The 26068-nt window shown below is 41.5% G+C and overlaps 1 protein-coding gene across 1 annotated transcript in view; it reads left to right on the plus strand.

Annotated features, from left to right (window-relative positions):
* SERPINE2 (serpin family E member 2) overlaps positions 1–26068 on the plus strand; it is a 78748-nt gene that overhangs the window by 49523 nt on the left and 3157 nt on the right. The window contains exons 2-8 of the mRNA XM_073625942.1: positions 2771–3052; positions 6017–6244; positions 9139–9336; positions 15380–15575; positions 19487–19587; positions 24916–25002; positions 25925–26008. Of these exons, the coding sequence (XP_073482043.1) occupies positions 2797–3052; positions 6017–6244; positions 9139–9336; positions 15380–15575; positions 19487–19587; positions 24916–25002; positions 25925–26008 (1150 nt within the window). The 5' untranslated portion in view covers positions 2771–2796. The remainder of the gene's footprint in view (positions 1–2770; positions 3053–6016; positions 6245–9138; positions 9337–15379; positions 15576–19486; positions 19588–24915; positions 25003–25924; positions 26009–26068) is intronic.

Below are 26068 nucleotides of genomic sequence, written 5' to 3' on the forward strand. Positions count from 1 at the left end.
CTGTCTTCTATGGCAACAAATCTTGTAACAGTCACTAACTATAGGTGTACTTAACTACTGGCAACACAGAATAGTTCTTCTCTTACACTAAAATCTCTCACGGTAGACTTTTTTACTCATTGAGCTCCCAGTCTCTCACTAGACTTCCAGATCCAATCGCCACTGAATCTCCTGAGCTCCTCCACAGCTAGTACGTTGTATATTACTCAAGGGTTACCCCTGCTGTCCTGCTGGGTCCCTTGCTTGGCACTTGCTGAAGCTTCCCCCTTCTTTATCGTCCCCGGCTGGTGAGAAGACTGCTCGGTTACTGGCTCCAGGTTACGCACTGTAGTCTCTGGTAACAAGGTGGAATGCCCCTTAGTGGTGACAGCTTCCCCTCTACCTCGACCACAACTGGTTCCCCATCCGGCTGAACCTTCACAACTCAGTTGAACTCCAATCCTGCAGTCCCAACCCTACAATGCTTCTCCTTGTTTACCCCTTTTCTGCCCCCTCCATTAGCCCCCAAAGGTGTATTTTTGTTTTGAAAAAATAAATCCCCTCTAATGTTGGGTGTCCGACGTGTGTGAGTGTTGCTGTGTAAAACTTTAGTTTTCATTTTTTTTTTTTTTTTTTTTTTTTTAGAATGGGGTGCTTTGACTTTTAACCCCTTCACGACCAGCCGCTGGGTTGTACTGCGGCAGGTTGTTTCGCCTTTTGACCACTAGGGGGCGCATCACGATGCCGGAGCCGATGCGCGTGCCCAGCGGTCGCGATGGCGACCAGGCATACATGATCACTCTACATTGACAGATCTCTGTTCTGCCTCTGTGTGAACGGACAGATCAACGTGCTGTCAGGGGTGAGGAGAGTGATCTGTTGTTCATAGTAAGTATGCACAACGATTGGTCTCCTTACTCCGTCAATCCCCTCCCCCCCCACAGTTAGAATCACTCCCTAGGGAACACAGTTAACCCCTTTATCGCCCCCTAGTGTTAATCCCTTCCTTGCCAGTGACATTTACACAATAATCAGTGCATTTTTATAGCACTGACCGCCGTATTTTCCAGAGTATAAGACGACCTTAAACACTTAAAAAAAAAAAAAAGCCAAAAATCGGGGGTCATCTTAAATGCTCCCCACTGTATGTAGCTTCAGCCAATCTACATATAATACTGTATGTAGCTGAGCCAATCCCGGCGGGCAATGTATTCTATTCTATTGATGAATACAGAGCCTGCTCCGATTTGGAGTAGGAACCTCTGCCAATCCGAGCAGGCTACATACAGTAGCCTGCTCGGATTGGCTTTGAGAGAGAGGCGTGAGCTGATGTTGCAGCCTCTGCCAATCCGAGCAGGCTTTGTATTCATTAAAAGAATACATCGCTCATTATACTTCACAGGGTGAATCCATTCACTGATCTCCCACTACTCTACATCCTGCTGTTTGCCTTTTGAGGTCCCAGGCACCCAAAAGGGACAGGTGAATCTGGGACATGACAGGTGGTGAATTTATTACATTTATTAAATGCATTTTTGTGGACAATTCCCATAGAATGTAACCCAAAAGTGGTATAGTTTTGGTTAGTGAAAATTGTGCTTTCCAGAGGTGTGGCATTCAAGAGATCTGTTTGATTTACTGTATAACATATCGCCGCATGGTGGCTGAGTAGTTGGCATTCTTGCCTTGTTTTTGTTTTGTTTTTTTATGTTTCTGATTTTTTTTTTTTTTTTTGTTTTTTTAAATGTTTGTTGCCTTGGAAGGGGGAGGTTAGGGGTAGGGTAGTCTTGTTATATGGCGAGTATAGGCCAAAACCTATGTTTTCACTGAAAAAATAGGGGGTCGTCTTATACGCCCAATTGCCTTATACACCGTCAAATATGGTAAATGCCAATGGTCCCAAAAATGTGTCAGGTGTCTGATCTGTCTGCCAAAATGTCGCAGTCCCGATAAAAATCGCAGATCGCCCCTATTACTAGTGAAAAAAAAAAAATGCCATAAATCTTTCCCCTATTTTGTAGATGCTATAACTTTTGTGCAAACCAATCAATATACGCTTATTGCGTTTTTTTTTTTTTTTTACCAAAAATATGTAGAAGAATACATATCTGCCTAAACTGAGGAAAAACTTGCTTTTTTTAAAAAAACTGGGCATATTTGTTATAGCAAAAAGTACAAAATATAATATTTTTTTTTTTTTTTTTTTGTTATAGCGAAAAAAAATAAAAACCACAGATGATCAAATGCCATCAAAAGAAAGCTCTATTTGTGGGAAAAAAAGGATGTCAATTTTGTTTGGGTACGGCGTCAGTTAAAGAGATGCAGTGCCGTATCGCAAAAAATGGCCTGGTCATTGAGCAGCCAAATCTTCCGGGGCTGAAGTGGTTAAAGGGTGCCTTGACTCAAAAAAGGTTGAAAAACACTGTACTAGACATATGTTCCTTTAAACATGCCTGCAATGTTTTTACAACAATCGCACAACCACACATGCTCCAAGGCCAGTTTGGCTTGAAACCAGGTAACTGAAGAGTGTTTTTGGCTTGAGGAATAAAATCTGGCCAAATATATAAGTAGAAATTCCCTTGAGGTTAATGTCCTGGTAGGAAGTCATCACTGATGACCTTTAGGCCACAATGCTGCTGCCACTGTTGGTTTCTTTTGTTTTTAGAGTGCTATATTATATAAGATACCATTTTATTTTTTTCATCCTTTATGGATAAATTGTAAAAAGTTATTTGCTGTAGGCATGTAAGAATTATGTTGTAATTAAATATTCCTTTCGTCCTTGCAGGTGTTTAAGTTTGCATTTAAAAGATCATGACGAGGCTCCTCTTGGCTTTATTTGCGGTGCTATATTGGACTTCAGCACAGTCACAGATTAGTCCTATATCCCTTGAGGAACTTGGATCGGACATTGGAATTCAGGTGTTCAATCAGCTGGTGAAGACTAAACCTCATGACAATGTGGTCATATCCCCTCATGCAATTGCTTCTGCATTGGGAATGCTTCAACTGGGGGCTGATGGGAAGACGAAAAAGCAGTTGACAACAGCAATGCGCTATAAAGTGAATGGTCTGGTTTTTTAATTTTTTTTCTCACTTTTTTTTTTAAACGTTTATTTGGATTATAACTATTTTGCATTTACAGTTCTTTATGGCAATCATGGTCTTGCGTATGGAAATGTCAAATTTTGCAGATCAAAAGATCACTACATAAGACACCTTCTGACAAACAGGTGGTTGTGTGGCCTTTCAAACATCTGTGTCGCTGCACTGCATCATAAGAATAGCCGAGGTCTGAACAGCACATCTTGATATTTTGGACTTTATCCCTTTTCTGTTCAATCCCCAACAGAAAAGTTAGATTTTGGCTGGAGCTGGGCTTTAAGAAACCGCTTCACGCATTCTTCATCTAGCTCCACTCTAACTGATGTGTCCTGCCTGCCCAGAAATGACATGCAAATGAGTAAAAACATAGACACTAACATTACTAAACCCTTCTGGTACAAATGGCAATTTATACTTGTGCCCTGATATAAACCTATGATGACTTTTCTCTACAGCAGTGGTCTCCAAACTGTGGCCGAGGACTGGATGCGGCCCTTTGCTTGCCTTTTATCCGGCCCTTGAGACACTATATTTCTCTTTCTGACACCACCAATGGGGGGCATAATTCTTGCCACTAACGCCAACAATGGAGCACTATTCCTCCCACTGACACCAATGATGGACACCCACCCACTGCCACCGATGATGGGGCACTAATACCCCGCCGATAACAATGATGGGGCACCCTTCCACCCACTGACTCCAATGATGGAGCACTAGTCCTCCCAGTGATACTACTTATGGGCACCCTTCCACCCACTAGCACTAATGATGGAGCACTATTCCTCTCACACCAATGATGGGGCATTCTTCCTTCCACTAAAAATGTGGCATTAGTTACTTCCACTGACACCATGACATGTTCTACTCCCACTGGCCACAGTCCAGCCTTCCTAAAGTCTAAAGGACAGAAACTGTCCCTTTGTTTATAACGTTTGGAGACCTCTGCTCTATAGTCTTATTTTAAAAACCTATTATTCCTCTTATACTGTGTGGCGTTTAGTCCAATTTTTTTTTAATTGTAGCACAAAATGGAAGTTGATTTTTTTTCCCATAGCATCCTTCACTTTTATAGAGTAAAAATATTGAAGTTGAAGTCAGCCCAAAATGTTTTTAGTTTTGGATATTGTGGGGATGGGTTAGAACCCTTGTCAGGTTTAAATTGCTATGTGTACCTGTCTAGGGTATTTTAACAAATTTCCTGACTCGGCTGGAACATGGAGTGAGGGGACATATCCTCCCCATGCAGTCACAGACAGTAACTACCTGACAATGGTCCTAATTGCTCAACTCAACCCTATCCTAAACCCCCCCCCCCATCATAGTTGTTTAGGTAATGTGGGGTACGGTCATAACTAGACATAAAATACTAGGATAAAAACATTTTTGCATTTTTTTCCCCCCTTCCTCGCTATTTTAAAAAGGCATTTTTGGTTTTGTCGATTTGAGAAATGAGGTGCTTATGTGTGTTGGCAAAGGCTGCCCTTTTGTGTAAATATTGTATATGACATGAAAACCAAAGAAATGCAAGCACCCCACTTAACCAGGAAGGGGCAGTGCCTCTGTCCAAAAAAATTTATAGAAGGTTCCCTTTGGGGATCTGTACAGTCTTCATCGGGGCTAATAGTGGGCTGCCATTGTCTGTCAGAGGCTCTCAAACCCTTCTTACTCTATCCAAACTGAAATAAATTATTTTGACTTGAGTTGCACTTTAATACTTATTTCTTTAATGTGGTAAAAATTTACTTCAGTTTACCCATATAGTCAAATATATTATACCACTAAAATCCAAGTTTACCAAAAGCAGATCTTATATTATGAGATACAAGATTTTCATTATTCCATAAGAAATCATTTTAAAATGTTAGAACAGAAGTTTTTGATTACAATATATATCGGCATATTTAAAGGATAACTCCACTTTCGTGGGAAAAAATGGCAAAGAGCAAATAATATATAGCACATACAACTGTGATAAATTACCTTTTCCTAACTCCCCCACCAGAAACATTTACTTGTATGATTGTCTCACAGATTTTTACAGAAGTCTGCACTAAGATACAAGTCTGATTTCCAGCATACCCTGCAACAAAAATGTCATATTTGGGGAGATAATCGCAATAGGAAATCACATCTAAAGGGATGCAGGCCCAGCAGCTTTCCTCATTAGTGCCCTGCAGGTGCTGCAGCTGATTGATATTTATGAAACTGCCATTAGACTTACTTTCCCACATGTTCACAGACACACAAACAGGGATTTCTTCAGAATAAGGTGCCTTTCACATTGGCGGTCCGCCCCGCGGATTCCGCTTTGCTCAGCAGGGGATTGATCCACTGATCCCCACTGAGCAGGTGGATGACAGGTCAGTCTCTGCTCGCTGTGCAGAGATGGACCTGTCGGAGCCCCCGATCCCCTCTATGGAGAGATCGGATGAAAACGGACCGCCTGTCTGTTTTCATCCGATCTGTCCGGACAAATGGAAAATAGGGTCACCATCCGTCTGGATTTCACGGACAGGATCAGATCGGATAGCAGCGGGTGTCAGAGGACATGTCACCGCTAACATCCGCCGCTCCATAGGAGTGAATGGAGTGTCCAATCAGGTTAGCCTGAAAAACTGACAGGCAGACCTGATCGGAAAGCCTGTGTGAAAGGGGCCTAACAAAAGGTAGGAATCTGCAACCTAGTTTGTTAAAATCCTTGTAATGTACATAGATCTCCCAGAGGTGTGTGTGTGTGTGTGTTTGTTGAGAAAAAAAAAAAAAAAAAGTTACTCTGTTTTCCTTTACCTTTAAAAAAAATGTTCATAAATGGTAATCTACAAATGTCACACTAATCAGAAAATTGAATTCTGTTGGATTTTTTTTTTTGCAATCACGCCTTCTTATGTTAATAAATATGCATGTGTTTTTTTTTTTTTGTGTGCAGTGGTTGGGAAAATACTAAAGCGAATCAACAAGGCGATAGTAGCAAAGAAGAATAAGGACATTGTCACCACGGCCAATGCTGTGTTTGTCAACAATGGATTCAAGATGGAGGATGCCTTTGTTATCAAGAATAGAGAGATTTTTCAGAGCCATGTAAGAAATGTTGACTTCCAGGACAGATACACAGCTGCTGCTATGATCAACCAGTGGGTAAAGAATGAAACAAAGGGTGAGTATCTCTCAGATGTTCTGCTAGTGTCTATTACAGGGGACAGATGAATTAAATTCTAAGCATGGAAAAATGAAGAAGCTCATTAGTAACCTGGAATTTCCTATCTACTGTTAGGAGAGGTTCCCTCGGACCACTCCACCATAAAGCCCCGACTGGTGGAGGGCTGCAGTGATGGTTGACTTTCTACAACTTTCTCCCATCTCCCGACTGCATCTCTGGAGCTCAGCCACAATGATCTTTGGGTTCTTCTTTACCTCTCTCACCAAGGCTCTTCTCCCCCGATAGCTCAGTTTGGCTGGATGGCCAGCTCTAGGAAGGGTTCTGGTCGTCCCAAACATCTTCCATTTAAGGATTATGGAGGCCACTCTTAGGAACCTTAAGTGCAACAGAAATATTTTTGTAACCTTGGCCAGATCTGTGCCTTGCCACAATTCTGTCTCTGAGCTCTTCAGGCAGTTCATTTGACCTCATGATTCTCATTTGCTCTGACATGCACTGTGAGCTGCAAGGTCTTGTGTGTGGCTTTCCTAATCAAGTCTAATCAGTATAATCAAACACAGCTGGACTCAAATGAAAGTGTAGAACCATCTCAAGGATGACCAGAAGAAATGGACAGCACCTGAGTTAAATATGAGTGTCACAGCAAAGGGACTGAATACTTAGGACCATGTGATATTTCAGTTTTTCTTTTTTAATAAATCTGCAAAAATGTCAACAATTCTGTGTTTTTCTGTCAATATGGGGTGCTGTGTGTGTATATTAATGATGAAAAAAATGAAGTTAAATGATTTTAGCAAATGGCTGCAATATAACAAAGAGTGAAACATTTAAGGGGGTCTGAATACTTTCTGTCCCCACTGTGTGTATGTGTGTGTATGTGTGTGTGTATGTATATATATATAATATAATTTTTATTTTTTTTTTACTTGTCAAGACTTGATTATTTGTTGGCTTTAACCAACACTATGTTTCTGGTATTTCTACTATTTTAGCTCAGATTTTACAGTTACACTAGTAAAAGTTGAGCAGTGTGGAATGATGAAGTCCTGATGGTATGAATAACCTATGTGCAGGGCCGTCCTTTAATATTGATTTGGCCCTGGGCAAACATTTTCTTGGGGGCCCCCCCCCCTTCTGAGACATACAAAAAATAGTGGGTGGACTCAGAATTAGTTTACTGCAGCAGATCACGCAGAAATTGCAATTGGTTGCCAGAGGTTACAGCCTATCCTTACTGCTCACTGGCTGGTTGCTAGAGGTTACAACACATAATTTCTGCTTGCCGATTGGTTGCTAGAGATTACTGCACATTATTAGCGCTCATTGATTGGTTGCTAGGGGTTACAGCACATCATTACCACTCACTGGTTGCTAGAGATTACAACAGACCACTAGTGTTCACTGGTTGCTACAGGTTAATTCACATTACCGCTCACTGAGAAGTGGAGCAATCCCAAATAATTGAGCAAGTAAAGCGGCACATTAATACAAATACTACAGGAGATGATCAGAGACTGCAAATATACTGCAGGAGAGCATCAAGGACTGCAAATATACTGCAGGAGAGCATCAAGGACTGCAGAAATTCTACAGGTGACAATCGGAGACTGCGGACATGCTACAGGTGACAATCGGAGAGATACAGGAGATGGGCAGAGAACTTTCAGCAATGCACAGCTTTACAGTTGAATAACGCAGCTCAGGGTTTCAGCAGTCAGGCATTTTATGGGTGTAAGGTCATATCTGGCCAGCCAAGCTCACTGCATACATTCAGAGGTCCAGAGGCAGGGCTTCTACTCGCTGCTCTCACTACAACTGCTCCACCCTGAGCATACAGGCATGGGGCAGGGTTAGAGCATCAGTGTAACCCCCACCCCGGACCTCTGTATTCCGCAGCCAGTATAGAAGGGACAGGGCCTGAAGCTCCACTGACGCTCCCACTCCGATCACTGATCTGTCTACAGCCACGCTGCTCTGTTCCGAGCATACAGGCTGCATAGGGTGGGGTCAGAGTGTCAGTGGAGCTCCTGTCCCCGCCCCCTTTCTCCCTCTCTGCTGGCTAGCTCGGGAATACAGCCTCCTGTGTCCTCTGTGTACTCGGCAAAGCGTCATCAGGGCCCCAATTCGTGGATAGTGTGGGCCCCCCAACAAAGATTGGGCCCAGGACAGGTGCCCCGTTTGCCCTGCGTTAAAGACGGCCTTGCCTATGTGCATTATATTGGAAATACTGCAATCATTAAGGGATAAAGGATAACTGTACTTAGTAATGTTATGCTACAACCTATGCCTAGCACATCTTTCCCCATGTCCATAAACCACCACCCATCTCGCATCCATACCTGGGTCAGATCAATGGGCCAAAGACTGCAGCAATTTTCAGTCTGCTACTGAAATTTTCTTGCAGCTGGTTGCTTCTGTATATCCCTTTAAACTTCTATGGGGGCATCTCCCAAAAGTCTCCTGTATTTCAAGAAGACCCAAAGAAGCATGCCAGGAATTACTATGCAGGCATGGCTAGTGGGAAGATTTTGGCTGGTGGATTCGAAGAATGTTACAGGCTGTGGTCAAGACGATCGTGCACCGAGGCAAAAAGGGTAACTGTTCTTTCTCATTCAGTGGCATTCTGAAATATAACTTTTTAACTAAAGGAAATTTGGCACACATTCTCTACAGGAAGAATAAAAAAAACATCTAATTCCCAGCACACCTTGGAATGGGTTTTCTACCTAATAATAAATCTGTTCCTGTTGGGACTGTATATATGCAGGGTTTGTGACAACGTTTTATTATCTGCTGCCCCAGATGCATAGTATTTAGTATAGATAGTGCCATCTTATATGCTCTCTGTGGTAATCCTTTTAATGATCATGTGAATTTTTTATGTCTTGTAGGCATGATCGACAACCTGTTGTCCTCTGATTTATTGGACAGCTCCCTGACAAGGTTGGTTGTAGTCAATGCACTGTATTTCAAGGGACTTTGGAAATCTTGTTTCCAGCCTGAAAACACAAAAAAACGAACTTTCCATGGACCAGATGGCAAGGCTTCTCAAGTACCAATGCTGGCCCAGCTTTCCTTGTTCAGGAGTGGTAGGTATTTTTTATTTGGTATAGACTTAATTCTCAAACGTTAAAGTGTTTGTTACCCTAAATATTATTTTTCCTTATGTACAGTATGTTTACATATGTGTATTATATAATTTGTAGTCTATATTATTTTTATGTTCAACTTCTTCCATCTGAAGTACCTGGTTGATCCTGTCATTCACCTTTTTCTTCCTTGTTCTAAACTGACCACAGAAACCTGAGATGTGCTTGCGTAGTCAGTTTTTATCCTTTTATCTGGCCATTCAGAAATGTGTAGACACACAGTATGCCTGTATTAGGTAGTTTTTTCAGCCACCACGCCCCCTGATCAATCAGAGCATGCCTCTTGCTCACATCCCCTCCTAATCACAGCCTGCCTCCTGCTCAAGAACAACCCAAATCTTGCCTCAAGCTAAACAGCCTATGAAATACTGACAGTGTCCGCAGGGAAGTGCGGTGAGGTCAGTGGCTGGTGAGGCACTGGCTAGTATCGGAGCCAGATACACACAGGTAACATATGCTGCGAACGTTAGAGCGAGAACAATAATTTCAGCACTAGACCTCCTCTGTAACTCTAAACATGTAACCTGTAAAAAATTTTACAGCGTCGCCTATGGAGATTTTTAAGTACTGAAGTTTGGCGCCATTCCACAAGTGTGCGCAATTTTAAAGCGTGACAAGTTGGGTATCTCGGCGTAACATCATCTTTCACATTCTACAAAAAAATCAGGCTAATTTTAGTGTGGGGTGTGTGTGTGTGTGTGGTGTGTGGTGTTTTGTTTAAAAAAAAAAAAAAAAAAAAAAAAAAAAAAAAAAATTGCTGCACAAATACCAGGTAACATAAAAAGTTGCCACGCCATTTTATTCTCTAGTGCAGTGATGGTGAACCTTGGCACCCCAGATGTTTTGGAACTACATTCCCCATGATGCTCATGCACTCTGCAGTGCGGGGGGGCCGGATAGATATATATATACTCAGAATTGCCCTGGGTGGCAAGGGGGTTAATTTCCATAAGTAATATACCAATTATTATATATTGTTTTTAAGGTAATTTTACTATATTTTCAAAAACTGTACTCAAGCAGGTGGCTTAAAGGACAAATTACTGAAGTTTTGAAGTTATAACTTCCAACCAGTAATTTCACAGTAAATAGATACAAAAGTTATTATGTTATAGCATACAAATATGATTTAGCTGCTGCATTTACACCTGAGCCTTTCAAAATCGTGTGTTTTTACTGCGATTTTGTTCAGGTCACCAATGTAAAAGGCAGAAAAAGGCCCGTAATCTGCCCCAAAGAAGCTCATGTTCTTTTTTGAGCTTAGGGTGTTTTTCAGGCGTTTTGCTTCAGGTGACAAAACGCTCAGATGTGAACAGGTGCCATTCAAATGAATGGGATTTTGCATGTTGGGCATTTTTTCGGCTGTTTTACGAGCATTTCATGAGCTGAAAACGCTCAGGTGTGAATGCAGCCTAAACAGTACCTTTTCATCAGCAGAAGATTCTCATTCTCCCTCTTAACTGTGTGAGAAAAACATGGGATGGTGGGTAAATCCTATACCCATAAACTCATGTTTTTTCCTTGTAGTTAAGAGGGCTGGACTGGAAGAGCATTTTTCTTTTAGACGCATGCTCCTTCTATGACACTGCAGTGAGAGGCGTGCCTCCACTGCAGCATTTTTATTGGACAGCTTGGGCCAATGGTACTTTACCATTGGTCCAAGACGTCCATTGAGCTCAGTGCCTCTGACAGGAAGTGAGGAGAGGCTTGTATTTAAACTGGCCACTCTGTATTTAGTTCCTGACAGGCAGCACAAGGAGCCCCGTATCTCCAGGACCATAGGTTAAAGGAGTCGCAATTTTTAACCAGTGGTGGGGTAAGACTTCAGTTACCCCACAAATCTGGGATCTCTGTGACCCCAGGTCGCCCTGCTGCTGCAGGCCTGCTTTTTTTTTTTTTTAATGTTCATGGCAGGTGCCTCACCTGACTGCACGTCCCTGGTGTCCTGTAACCCCGCTCCCCACTATCAGAAAGAAAAGATGCATGGTCACATGACAGAACTTCTTAGCCTTGTAAAAAGGTAAGAGAATTTCTCAAAACAAGCAATTGTGTAATTGTGTTGAGCTGCTAAAAATGAAGCATATATGCAGAGATTTATATTTTCCCTTCTCTATGCGGTTACACTTTATCCTGATTTTCATTTTATCATAGTCTGAAGTTAAAAAAAAAAATACATCTGTGGCCTTTTTCTTCTGTTTGTAGGCTGTGCTGAAAACATGATGCAATGGAAAGGATTTTTAAATGCATGTTAATAAAAAAGTTTTGAAATTAAGTGAAATGATGATGGAGGCATATATAGTACTATGATGACTTCTAAAGGTTATGGGTAATACTGTGCACCCTAGCTGCTGTAAATTTAATCTCCTCATCCCTGTACCACCTGGGCTCTCTGCTCTCAAATCCATTAAGGCATATCTAAATTAAAGAAAGCAATTTTAATATTTTTTAGCTAACCAGTCCTTTTTTTTTTTTTTTTTTTTTTTTTTTACCCTAATTTCCAGTTGCATGTCTCCTGTCCTAGGGTGACACTCAATGTACTGGTATCTTTGGAAGTGCAACATTGTCTACCTAGGACAGGAAGTGCTTTAGAACTATAGAAAACCTCACACTCGCCTCATCTCTGTAATATTGGAAGGTGTTGTGTAGTCCAGAGGGAGCTAGGAACATGCTAACTAATGAGTTGGCAAAGATGGTGTTATTGGCTCACTGGACATTTGCACTTGTCGAAAAGATATAATGCTTTCAATGGTTTCTGAAAAAAACTAAAAGGAAGCAAATTAGTGAAGTTCATTGTTTGGGTTTATATACACTTTACATTTTGGTATTTAAGCCAGTTTTAAAATTCTGTTTAGAGTAACAGTTGTAATCTGCTGGGGATGTTTTTTTCCCACTTCATCTTTCGACTCAGGGACTTTGAGGTGTAGATGGGAGTGAGAGGGTGTCTAGTATGGGCTCTGTGGATACTGGCATAGCTTTTGCAGAGGATTAATTTTTTTTTTACAGGAATTTATCTTGGCTCTGGCCAGGACAAAAAACTTTTTTTTTTTTTTTTTTTTTTAATTTTTTTCTGGTAAATATGGAATATGCAAATGTTTTACCATATACACCAAGCTTGTACTTTTTTACACTCTCCCTACTTCCTGTTGCAAAAATCCTGTTTGCAAAGCTCAGTAGCTCAAGTTGAAACCATTATTTTTTTTTGCTGTACTCTGTAAACTAGAGTGTCATAGAAATTCTTTGTGTGTATGTAGCAAAGTCCTGGGGCTCCTGAGGCCTAATGGTGACCTCCAGAGTTAGGGACAGCTGACCTCCTACAGTGTAGAGTGGGTTACAAGGCGTGGTGGGTGTAATGCAAGATAAAATGGTGGGCACCAGACACTTTTTGAATGCAGAGATTTATTGTCTCAAATAGAAATGGGGGAGAGAGGGTTAGGACCAGGACATCCTTAAGTAGATGCAATGATAATTAGCAGACTCCGAGACTTCTATAGGTAGACTGCTATACAGGTGAAAGCCTCCAGCTGGAAACCACTTCTGTATCGGTAGGACCGCTGTCCCCTATGGCAACAATCTTGTAGTAATTACTAACGGCAATTGTATTCAACTATTTGCAACACGAACAGTTCTCAGCTTACTCCACAATCACTCACTGTGAGTCTTCACTCAATGAACTTAGTCTTTCACTAGACTTCGGATCCAATAGCCACTGGATCCCCTAAGCTCGTCCACTTCTAACACTCAGTATCTTCCTCAAGCGTCACCCCTGCTTCCCTGTTGGGTCCCTGGCTTGGCACTCACAGATACTCTTCAAGCGTCGCCTCTGCTGTCTTGCTGGGTCCCTGACTTGGCACTTGCTAAGGGTTTTCCCACCTCTTCACTGTTCCCAGCTGGTGAGAAGACTGCTCTGGTACTGTTCTCAGCTTACTCACAGTGGTCTCCGGTAACAAGCTGGATAGTCCCTTAGTGACGACGGCTTCCCCTTTCTAACTCTGACCACAGTTGGTTCCCCGTCCGGCGGAATCACTTCTTCTGGTTGGACTACAAGCCAGCAGTCCCAACCCTGAGCTGCTCTCCTGCTTCTGGATAGGCCCTCAGACAGCCTAGCAGCCAGATGTCCCCGGGATAGGCCTCAGGCTTCCGGCCTAGCAGCCCGGAGCTGCATAACACATGTCCACCCAGACAGCCGTCCAGGTGGCACAGAACCCCGATCACCTGACTCCACCCAAATAGGCTCTCCCAGCAGGCCAAGGGACTTAAAGAAACCCCTGAAAATTGGCTTAGACAACCCATCCACTTATAATCTGTCCTTGCTATGCCTTTGTCTTGTCTAATGTCAGCAGCTACAAGAGAGAAGTGCAGAATTAGGGGGAAATCAATTGATCTCCTAACAACAATTGGCCAAGGCAACTATTGCCTGGCTACTAAATTTGATAGCAACCCTGCCTAAACATCAGGGTGCTACATGTACATATGTAAGTGTACAGGGCTCCTCTTCTTCTTTTTTTTTTTTTTTCATCCGGTATGTGCCACTACCCAGTATCCGCACATCCGGCAGACACATGTCCTGGGTGTATACAGTATATGTCAGTAAATAACAGTGGAGGTATGTGCCCCTTTCAGACTCCCTGTCAGCGCAATGACAGGCAGGACAGCTGTGTCGGGACAAAGGAAGTTACACTACTCACTTTCTTTGCCCAGCTCTGACTGATGACATCATCTAATTCAGAACATGGCGAAGGGAGGATTGTAAATGTTCCTCTGCCCTGGCTCTTTATTCACATGTGATAGCAGCAATTGTGCTGTCGGTCGCTGCATCCACTCGTGGTCCACACTGACAGGATGCCTGAAATACGTGCAGCTTTTAACTAAAGGGACAAATGCCTCTCCACATCTGGGACTGATCAGTGTTGGTGTTGCTACAATTGATACGGATTCGCTCTGATGGCGGTCTGAATGGGGCAGAGAGCATTATATTAAGAAGTTACAAAAATATCTTTGCTTTTACAATCCATATGCCATGCTTTGTATGTTGTCAATTCCACACTGTCTCATTCCATATGTCATGTTGTACACACCCTTGTCCACCCCAACTCACTCCATATGCCAAGCTTTGTTTCTTAGTCCTCACCAGCTTATTCTGTATGCCATGTGGATGTTTCCTATTCTGCCACAGCTCATTCAATATGCCATGCTGTACATTTCCTAATCTCTACCCCCTCAATCTATATACTTTTGTTGTTCCTTCCACACCACCTCGTTCTGTTCTGTGTTTTATATTCCTTGCTGCGCACCAGCCTTTCCGGCCCAGCAGCTGTAGTGTGTACGTATGTGTTGAATGTGCCAGAACTAGGATCTCAGATGTGTGGACAAGGGCACAATTTCATTGTGTGCCATGGGTGCAATGTACCCACAGTTATGCCCCTAAGTGAGGATGCTTGGGTTTGATAAAGCCCCCCCTAATCATTCTCCAGTCCCCAAACAGCAGCTGACATGTTTTTGTAATATTTAAACACGTTACAATACTTTCAACGAACGGTAAAATAGTAGGGCAACGATAGATCCACTGCGTCCCACTCTCTTTAAGACGGACTGTGCCTCTGCCTCTCAATAAATTGGCGGAAGATGAGGAAGCAAATGAGTGTCGCCAGTAGCAACTCCTAAGTCCTGACTGCCTGTGTTTTTCACTACAGCAAATACTTTGGATGATTGCTGCAGACAATATTCCTTTTATTTTCTACCCCTACCTGAACTGGCTCACAGATTATGTATATTAAATGAAGAGGGGTCTAATTGTAGCTGCTGCACGGTGTCCATTGTTGTTGCTGGGGGATTTATTGATAGTTCTGGGGAATTTATAGATGATTCTGAGGGATTTATTTATGTTGGAGATTTTATTGTTGTTGGAGTGTCAGGAATGTATATTAGCACTTCTCAATCTGAGGCCATAACCTTTTTCTTTTTTGTTTTAATAAAAAAAATACAGGGTCAGCCAGTACTCCTAGTGGCCTGTGGTACAATGTGATAGAGCTGCCTTATCACGGTGGAAGTGTCAGTATGCTGGTGGCACTACCCACTGATGAAAACACCCCTCTCTCTGCAATTATTCCTCACATAAGTACGAAAACCTTGCAGAGTTGGATGACCATGACACCGAAGAGGGTCCAGCTGATTTTACCCAAGTAAGTGCTTGATAGAAGCCTAATTTTTTTTTTTTTTTTATAGGATGGTAACAAAATTAGGGGTCTGTGTACATGGGCTTTGGTTTATTGCAGACTTGCCTTTCTCTCTATGCAAGTCAATAGAAATGCAAAAGTGGCTTGAAGCAGCTTGGTGTGCAACTTAGAAAGATGTCAGATGCAGATTAGGAGGAAGTCCAGTGAAGCTCAGGAGCACCTATTAAAGAACTCTGCTTTCTTAAAACCTTGATATTAAGTTAACTTTTTACTGGCCAGGCCAGTAAAGTACAAACAAGTTGGCAACCCCAGGGAGGGGGCAGGCCAGAGTTTGACCATCTTAGGTCTTGTTGAGATTTCAGTAGGAGAGTTTCTGGGGAATTCTGGAAGGAAACTGAAAGTGTCTGTACCCTTTCATTACCGAACAGACTACAGAACTACCATTCAAGCACATGCCTACACAACTGTTTTAGATACTTTTCTGCAGTGTCTCGGGGGCTGTAATCCAGATTTCTCCACTTCATAAGCTGCTCTTCCTCCCCTGCTCTCCTTTCATATACCTACTAGCCCATCACTGTTTTGTCTCAAATGTCACTTTATGCAATAAACATGCCTCCTGAGGTCCAATATTGTGTGGAGGATATGGTGGCTTGCCGATTTAACAAAAACCCATAGGCAGATTATCCCACTAAGACAGGGAGGAAGAATCTAATGTAGTTCAATACCATTACTGGCCAATAATAATGTGAGAGTCTTATTTTCCCATTTCTAGACTACACTACTCACCTGTTCTCTCTCCCCCAAAATAGAAACCGAGACATTGCGGTGAGTTATCTTCCTAGGCTGTTGATAGGCCACCCCTAAGTTGTTTATACAACGACTTCTACTTTTTGTATTAAACCTTGTTAGCTTTTCCATTCCGGTTTGTATGGAATTCTACAATAATGATATTTGTGTATGAAGAGGTTCTCTTGCATGAGATGAGCAGACTACCTCTTTGGTATTTGCAAATATCTGCCACGATTGTACTGTATACTGTTTTATGCATTAGGGACTTTTCTTTTTTTTGTGCTGTTAGTATTCACAACTCAATGGTGTTGTGACCCTTGCTAACCTTTCCCTGTATAGCAGTGTTTCTTAAACTAGGGTCGGGACCCAAACTGGGTTACGAACATGTTTGGGATAGTTCACACGTGACTTTGTGGAGGAACAATTAGCAGATCATTGGCAGATTATGGCACAGTGACTGTAATTTACAGCATGGACACATATAGGGAGTTGGAGCATGTACAAGGTGAAGTGGCAGTTACCAAGACAAGGATGGGACATGAAGAGACCCAGTGCTAGTTGGTAATGCCTACTACTAAAAGATACAAAATGACCAAGCTGTCCAGCAACAGTGGCAGTTATGGGGTTGAGAAACAGTTTTTAACAGTGACAGGGGTGTTTACAATGATCAGATTTTATTAATTTATGTAAATTCTTTATCCCAATTTGGGATTAGAAAACCAGACTAATAGTTCAGCACAGTTTGATACTCATGCAAAACCATTGATGCAAATAATAAAGAAGTCTAAATGACAGGGCAGTGCACTAAACTATTTTGATTTCAGCTGCTCAGACTTGCTACCTCTAACTGGCTGCTGTAATACAGCTCATCACTGCTTTATGAGGGTATGGAGTAAACTAAATGTGGGTGGTGGAAGCTGTTTATTTGTAATATAATGTTATAATCATTGGTATATTTTCCCAATTAGCCATATTATTTATGTTGGGTGGGACCTGTTTGGAACTCCTGAAAGTGCGTGCACATCTGTTTGGCTTCTCTATTGTGTCTGCTATAGATATTGTAATTCTTTTGGAGTTTGCACACCCTGAAAGCTAATAACCAATTTTAAAGCAGTATAAAACTTTTTTTTTTTTTTTTTTTTAAGCTCCTTTTAAAAATGGGTGGTTTATGCCATAATGTACTAGTATGCAGTGCATATTCGTACATTATTACAGTCTTGATTGTCAAACAGTGCCTTCCAGTGCTGCGCTGTCAGCACTTCCGTGGGTCCAGATCACTTCCACCTTCACCCAGTCCTCCGTCCAGGTTCTGTTTTGGCCACTTGAATGGCCAGGCTGCAATGACATCACTTCAGCACGTGTGCGTGAGTTGCATCTTTGTGGCAGAGGGAAGGAATTTTGACAGAAAAGATGAATTGGGTCGCTTCTATCGTTAAAAACCTTGTTTGTCAGCAACTTTTTGAACATTTTACTTCTATAAGTTAAATTCCACTTTTAAGATTAGATGACTTAAAATTCTTGTTGTCCAAGAATAATCCATACACATCCATTCACTACTTAATAGCCTTTTAATTGAGTTTTCATTAAATTTCTTACCATGTTTCTGTGCCGCTAATGTCCTCTATACGCTTCTGAACCTCTCCTTTTCCTGGACAATGAAAAGCACTTTATGAATGAAGGACAAGCGGATAATTAAAAAGTCTTCCTCCTCCATTCATAGAGTGCTTTTCTTTGCTGGAACGGATAGTACAGGTTCTATGAATGGAACAGTGGGGTGGAAAGGGTGGGCATAGTCAACACCTTTTTTTTTTTTTTTTTTTTTTTTTTTTTGAGTGCCTGTGACCGGTAAACCCCACATCACTGGAGATCACAGCTGTGGGGGTATCCAGGAGGTCACAGGACTAAAGATTTGAAGGAACAGAGCAGCCACCAGCACACAGGACTCTCACCATTCATGTAAATACTGTAGCTAATGCTGATTAGTGATCTTTTTTTTTACTTTAGCTTTAACCCGTAACACAATAAGACGTACCCGTACGTCCTTGGGTTTAGGTGTAGACAAACAAAAAAATATACCACTCTAATGCTCCTATCACTGATATCAGCCAGCATGACATGTAATGAACTGATGCAGCTGCAGCCATGCCTGGTGTCCTTTGTTCCAGCTGGCTCTTTAATGTTAGTGATCCCAGTGGCTTTATATTCACCCATTCACTTTTACAGGAGGCAGAAGGGGATTACAAACACCCCCCCCCCCCCCCCGCCGCCTTTTCCGCATTCTTCTTTTACATCAGGGAGCCCAGGACTGATGTGAATGGTCAGGCCAGCTTAACATAGAGAGGGAGGAGGCACATCTATTCCCTTATCTCTACGGTGTATGAAGATTTAATTACTTATGGTTTTAGTACTTTAATTATTGGCTGTTACCTGCTAGTAAAACAGCCGATCAAACTGATCTTGGTTTGATTGGCTGCTTTGAAGGGCAGAGGAGAGATCTGGAGTCTAATAGACCCCAGATCTCTCTATAAAGAGTAGCTCTGAACTGGTAGTCTGTAAAGGCTTGTAAAGCATACCGTAGTTTGTCACCATTCCACGGGTGTGCACAATTTTCAAGTGTGACCTATTTGCCATCTATTTACTCAGTGTGACATCATGTTTTATAATTTCCAAAAAAATTGTGTATTTTGCTTGTGTGCACTAAAATTCATTAAAGTGTGTTTTTTTTCTGAAAATTTGCTCTGCAAATATCGTGTGACAAAAAATTGAAACTACCACCCCAAGGCCTTTGCTTTCAGAAATGATATAATAATTGGGTGTTCTAAGTAATTTTGTAGTTAAATGTAAAAATCTGCTTTTTTTTTTTTTTTGTTTGTTTGTTTGGGCAACAAGTGGTTATTGTCCATAGTTTAGCCACACTGGTTCACTTTCACATGATTGCTTGCTCGTGTATTCATAATTCTTCCTTTTTTTTTTTTTTTTTTTTTTTTTTTTTTGCGATTGGAAAGTGCATCTACAAACATACCATGATCTAATTCTTATGGCCACTTTTATTTTTTACATGTTTACCTGCTAATACAACAAATGTTAAACTTTTTAATTTCATTTCTTGTAATGAATACTTTCAATAGGTTCACAGTGGAGGCTGACGCTAATTTAAAAGAACCTCTGAAAAACCTTGGCATCACTGATATGTTTGACTCGTACAAAGCTAACTTCACAAAAATTACCAGTAAGTCTCTTAATGACTTTGCTCAACTCAAATCTTTTAAAATTATCTTTGCAAATATCTCCCTTTTTTTAGTACTGCGTTATGACCTAATTTTACTTTTTTTTTTCTATGTGCACATTTGCATTCTAAGTAATGGAGGTTCAAGGTACAGCAAGGACTTCTAGATTCTGAAAGACTGCCATGATGTTACAATAGCAGCTGCTCATTATGAAGGAGACTTACTGTAAAGGGAGATCCACAGCATGAGTTTTAGGGATTTGAAAAATGGAATATGTTTACCTTGAAAATCAGATGTTAATAATCATCACAAGACATGTCTTCTATGTAGTGTCTTGACAGTTTGTATAAAAAAATGTGCTGAGGATTGATATGGGGAAAAGCTGCAGTGTTTTGGTGCTATATAAATGAAGAAAGCTGGGCATACTACTTGCATGTCTCTGCTAGGTAGGGATGAGCTCAAAGTTCAGTCTGAACACAACTTCAGAATGAAGATTGGCTGCTTGTGTGCTCTATCGCTATGCCACCGTATATGACTGCTTTCTATCAGCCAGTGGCGGCTAGTGAAGTTTTAGGATGGGGAGGGTGCCAGGCCCCGCCCTTCCTTTTTGATCCCTCCCACTTGGTGAAAATGGGCGTGGTTTCAGCTAAATAGTGGTCGTGGCTCTAAGGTGGCGTGGTTAGTGTCTGAGATGAACGAGGGATGGAGGGAGAGGGAGAGAGGAATGAAGGGACAACAGGCCCAGATCCTACACAACAATAGAAAGTTTAACAATCAGCAGATAAAGATACTCCAAACACCTGGTGTTAGCGTTTCAATCATCCCGGCACCATGGTTGTTATGGTGTCAGGATGGGCATATGGAAAAATGCAGCGCATGTACAAATGAATATAGGTCTTTAAAATGGTGAAACAGTCAAGAAATAACTAATTGACCACAGGTGCCTTGAAACACAAACGTCCATAGATGGATGTAAATGTCCAACCGCACAGGAGGTATAAGTACTCCAAGGGGTGGTGATGGTCTGATGGTTGTCAGAAAACACCTGGCATCATACAGCGACTTCCCAACCGAGAAACCGGGTCCCAATGGGTCATTCAGAGAGAGTGCAAAAAAGCCTCTTACCAGATCCTGTGGATTCCCATGTCAGCGACAGGGAATCGCATGCGCAGTTTGTCACAAATGACGTGGAATGGGAGCTCAGGAATCGCCAATCTCTTGGATTGTGGTCTGTATGGATCTCGGCCGGCAACCGGATGGGTCCTCACAACGAACCGTCCTCACACCGAACCGTCCCAGCGTGCATCAGAAGTTTCACAAATGGTCCCCCGAAAGGAGCAGTTGGAGGGACTGGATCTCATGCGGTAAATGTGGAAACAAAAAGAATGTGCCTCCACATGGTGCAGATAAAAAAAGGGTGTTTTTATTGACAAAAACGACCATACACAAATAAAAGCGTGATCACGGTGGATAAAAACAAATGGGCAACAAAGAGAGTGGTGTATGTACCCGACGCGTTTCGACCTAGGGGTCTTCAACAGGGGCATGGTGTCAGGATGATTGAAGTGCATTATTTCTATTATTACATTGTAATATAAAATGAAATCATTCAACTCACTATAATGCAGAATAAGTGGGAGCCCTGAGCATGTCACTAGCCACGTCGCCTGCCACCAGATACCATTGGGTGTCCCCAGCGGAGTCCCTCCTTACATACAGCCTGTGTCACTTAAAATGCAGCGTGTGTCACCACCAAACTGCAGCAGCGTGTGTCGCCACCAAATTGCAGCAGCGTTTCACCAGATTGCAGAGTGTGTCACCATCAAACCCCCCTCCCCCGGTTACTTATGCTGTGTGTTGTCCTCTCCAGCGTTGTCTCCTGGAGAGCTCCGTTGTTCTTTGTTCTCATACTTCCTGCTTCTCTCTCCTGGGCGCATTTGGAGAGAAACAGGAAGTGACATCATACTCAGATGTCAATTAATAGACACTAGGGCCGGGCGGAAGCTACTCGGCGCTTCAGAAAGCGTGCCTGAAGGAGGGGGGGGCGGCGGCGCCCAGGCGCCCCTTTGGACGGGCCGCCACTGCTACCATATATGACTGCTAAGCAAGTGGTGGGGGTATGGAATTTGCAGAGGACCCTATGTGGCTCCCCCAAGTGTCTTTCTTAACATCCATACCAGACTGTCATCAAGGACAAGGTTCTGGTATGTGTTTTTGGGGGAGCCCTTTTAATATAAATATCAGACCTTCATCTAGGATAAGAGTATGGTATAGATCAAGGGTCTCCAAAACCTCTAAACAAAAAGCCAGTTTACTGTCCTTCAAACTATAGGGGGGCTAGAATGTGGCCATTGGGAGTAGGACATGTCCCAGCATCAGTTGAAGTAAACAATGACCCATCTTTGGTGTCAGTGAGAGGAACTGTGCCCCATCATTGGTGTCATTGGGCCCCGTTGATGTCAGTGGGAGGAACTGTGCCCTAACGTGGGTTTCACTGGGAGGAATTGTGCCCCATTGTTGGTATCACGGGGAGAAATTGTGCCCCAGCATTGGTACCATTGGTGTCGATGTGCCAAATTGTTGGTGTCATTGGTAGGAATTGTAACCCATCATTGGTGTCATTGGGCCCCATTGATGGTGTCAGTAGGAGGAATTTGTGCCCCATTGTGGGTGTCATTGTTTGGAATTGTGCCCCATCGTGGGTGTCATTGGGCTCCATTGTAGGTGTCATTCATTAGGAGGAATTGTGCCCCTTTGTTGGTGTCAGTGAATAAAATTGTGCCCCAGGGGCCGGAAAACAAGCCAGCAAAGGACCACAGTTTGGAGACCACTGGTAAAGCTTAAGGGAATCCTAGCCATTTGTTTACAGATGTATCCAAAACTATCACTTGGCAGCATATTAAACCTTTTTTTTTTTTTTTTTCTTTGAAAGTGTAAGTAGGTTGTATATGTTGCACAAATGTGCCACTTCACAGTTTATGGGCATCCCCCAGGCATATTATTTAAAGGAATTATGCAATTATGTTGACCTTAAACCTCTAGGGCAGTGATTCTCAACCTCAGTCCTCAATTACCCCCAACAGGCCATGTTTTGGGAACTTCCCTTAGACAAAATGGCTCTTAATAATACCCCGTCGTTGATATTGATTTAAAGCAGCTGTGCAAAGTAAAGGAAAACCTGAAAACATGGCCCGTTGGGGGTACTTAAGGACTGGTTGAGAACCACTACACGGGCCCCCGCATGCCATTTGTTTGACCACTCCTTGCCTGCTAGCCTAGAAAATGGCAATATCATTTTTTTTCCCCCCTCCTTTACATTTGGCTCTATTGACTTCAGTGAGGTTTGAATTTGGCATCATACTTTTAGTCATGTTCTGCGAACCCACCTCGAACCAAACACAGGTACATTCGACTCATCCCTACTGCCAACCTAAGCTAGCTATGGGATTGCTTTCTCTGATAGAACTCTTTATGCAAGCACTGTGTTTTTGGAAACTGAAGGAATACTGTACTGAATGATACGAGCACTGTTCTCAAAGTATGACTAAGGTATTGGGTAAAAAGTTTAGCTTATTGCTTATTTTCCATGGATATTTTTAAAGGATCCATTGTGTTTAAAATTCCATTTCTTCTTAAATGTTAGAGATTAATTCAGTACTAAAACCCTTCGTTTGGAATATAAGCTAAGGAAGTAAAGTACAGAAAAACTATGGATGAAAGCTTCTTGCTATACTGTCCATTTTCACTGGCCCTGATGCAAAGCAGCACATAAACAGTAGTAATGGAGCAACTTGTGGGTTAAAAATGGTCGTGACTGAGCAGCTGAAGTGATGAAAACCTGCATTTCATTTTAGAGGCTTTTTACTTTTGCTGGAGAATTTCTGAAAAGCCTACAAGATTGTTTCAGGATCACAAGCAGTGGCTGATGGATATATAATACATTATATAATTATAATAATATAATATTTTTTTTTGGGGGGGGGGGTGGCAAAATAACAGGATTCTAACAGAAATGTTACAATCTGAAATTTGAGCATAATCAAACCTACCTATCACTTGTTGCAGCATTGAGAGGTTCTCATCAGTCTGGTGCAGTGTAGTTATGTGAATGGAGAAGTGGATTTTATGAATGTGGGATCAGCAATGTACGAGCATTGTTCAGGCTGGGGATTTACTTGGATGGCTCTGCCTGAACATTAATGTAGGTTCTTAAAATGTGCTTTTATTTTTCATTTTAAGTTTTTAGTTTAAGTCAATTCATAGTATAATGGATACTGCACTTTGCACATTTTTCCTCTGCTTTTATTGAATATTCATTTTACCTCTGAATAGTTCTTTGTAATATGTAACTTTGTGCCATCTAGTGTTTAATATTGGTCATTTCTAATATCATATAATCTTGTGCCATCTAGTGTTCAGTATTGATACTGCCATTTTAACTGCAACATTTCAGCTCTTGGAGTTACTTTGCAAATCTAAAGTGAACCTATAAGGAGAAAAACTGACTGCCTGACTTCATTCTAAAACTACAGGCGCCAAGGCACTGATCCTGGCCCAGGCTTAACCCCCTAATCAATGATTTGAAACAGCCAATCAGTAAAGTCTGAAAAGTCTAAATTCCAGTTCTTCAATACTTGATCTAATTGGGTGGTGAAGCTAGAATCAGGATGACACATTCCAAATTGCAGCACGGTTATTCTTCACCATATTTATGTGTTTTCTTTAAAATTAGTGTTAAACCCTCAGCATTTCTTTTCAGCATTGGGCACGATTAAAAAAAATAAATAAAACAATCTACCAGTAAATTTGTCAAAATTGCTACCCCAGAATGTCACGGTGCTGCTTCCATGAACTTCTGGTCTTCACGGAAAAAGAGTTGACAGTGGACGGTGCAATCTGGAGCCAGTATGTTAGCTTGGAGAAGGGGAAGCAGAGGACAGTGCCTTGCCATCCTAGGCTACAGGGTTGTGTGTTTTTTGTATTGATGCACACAGTGTAGGGAGACACACAGCTCTAGTCCCTGTATGCAAGGGTGGCTTCTTAAGATTCTGCAAGGGAAAGGAGCCACCCTGAAACAGGAAACTTGAGGCAGTGGCCATGGCACCAGCTTAAACTGGAATATAGGCAAGGATACATAGATAAAGAAGCTGCATACTCAGTAAGTGAATAATTCAGCTGCTGAAAGTGCTTATAAACTGAGGGTTTAATATGCTTTCTTAGAATTCATTTTGTTCACTGAATCATGTAAACTAGAAAGAAAAAAGCCTCTATATTATGCTCAGCAGTTTGGTCTTCCAAAATGATAATGTATATGTTTGTATTTCTTTTAGGGGCAGAACACATTTATGTGTCACATATGTTGCAGAAAGCTAAAATAGAGGTGAAAGAAGATGGTACAAAGGCCTCTGCAACCACCGGTAATACAAAATTTGCCATTGAATCCCTCTTTATACTGTAGTTAAAGGCATGCCCTTAACTTGGATTAAAACATTGCAGTTACCAGTGACCATATACAAATAAGACAACACGCCTGTTATGTTAATCATGTCACTTTTTGTTTAGAGACCTTTTAATACATTTATTTTGCAGAAAGGTAATCATTTTATAGAATTAAAATATGATTTACATTTAAAAGGAAGCTGACTTAAATGGGTGGTTCAGATTTGTTTTAACTTTTATTGACGGTTCTAAATTCCATCATAAAGTATATAGACATTGGGTAGTAATCCATAGCGACCAGAGTTTAGATATCATCTTTTTTAGAAGAGTCTGAGCAATGACTGGTAACTGATTTGTCATGGCTTATAGCAATGTTGAATTATTGCCCACTCTAGACAAACATTTTTTATATGGAGATGATTGGAATCTGACATTTTATGTTAGAGCAGTTTGTCCCATCTGGACAGAACTTCCCCTATTTCCTGTCCTGGTGACAGGTAGTCAGAAGTATAATGATGAGTGGTATCTTTGTAGTGGGGACAGAGATGCCATCGGACTGGAGAAGGGCAAGATTCATTGTTGTTTTTTTTTTTTTTTTTTTTTTTTTATTATTATTTTTTTTTTACTATTTTAAACTATTTTATTTTTAAACTATTCACTTGCATAAAATTCTGATTTAGACAGCTGTTATGTAGCAGCTATATGGAGCCACTCCATATAATAATTTAACATATATTCGGGTCACATGTGTATTTGGTGTTTCTTTTATATATTTAGCAACAAGATTTCCATTTAATGGCATACAGGGAGAGCTTAAATTAATGTTAATGTGTTACTTGTGTGTCTGAAATGAAAACTATTGGTGACAATACTCAGAATAGTCAATATTTTCTCTTTCAGCTGCAATTTTAATAGCAAGATCATCTCCCCCCTGGTTTATAGTGGACAGACCGTTTTTGTTTTTCATCAGACATAACCCAACAGGTAAGGGCTTTAATTCTGTTTCCAAAACTGGGCATCATGAATCCTAAGGCAGTATTGAAC

This window comes from Aquarana catesbeiana, linkage group LG04 (genome assembly GCF_042186555.1).
Source record: "Aquarana catesbeiana isolate 2022-GZ linkage group LG04, ASM4218655v1, whole genome shotgun sequence".
Taxonomy (NCBI): domain Eukaryota; kingdom Metazoa; phylum Chordata; class Amphibia; order Anura; family Ranidae; genus Aquarana; species Aquarana catesbeiana.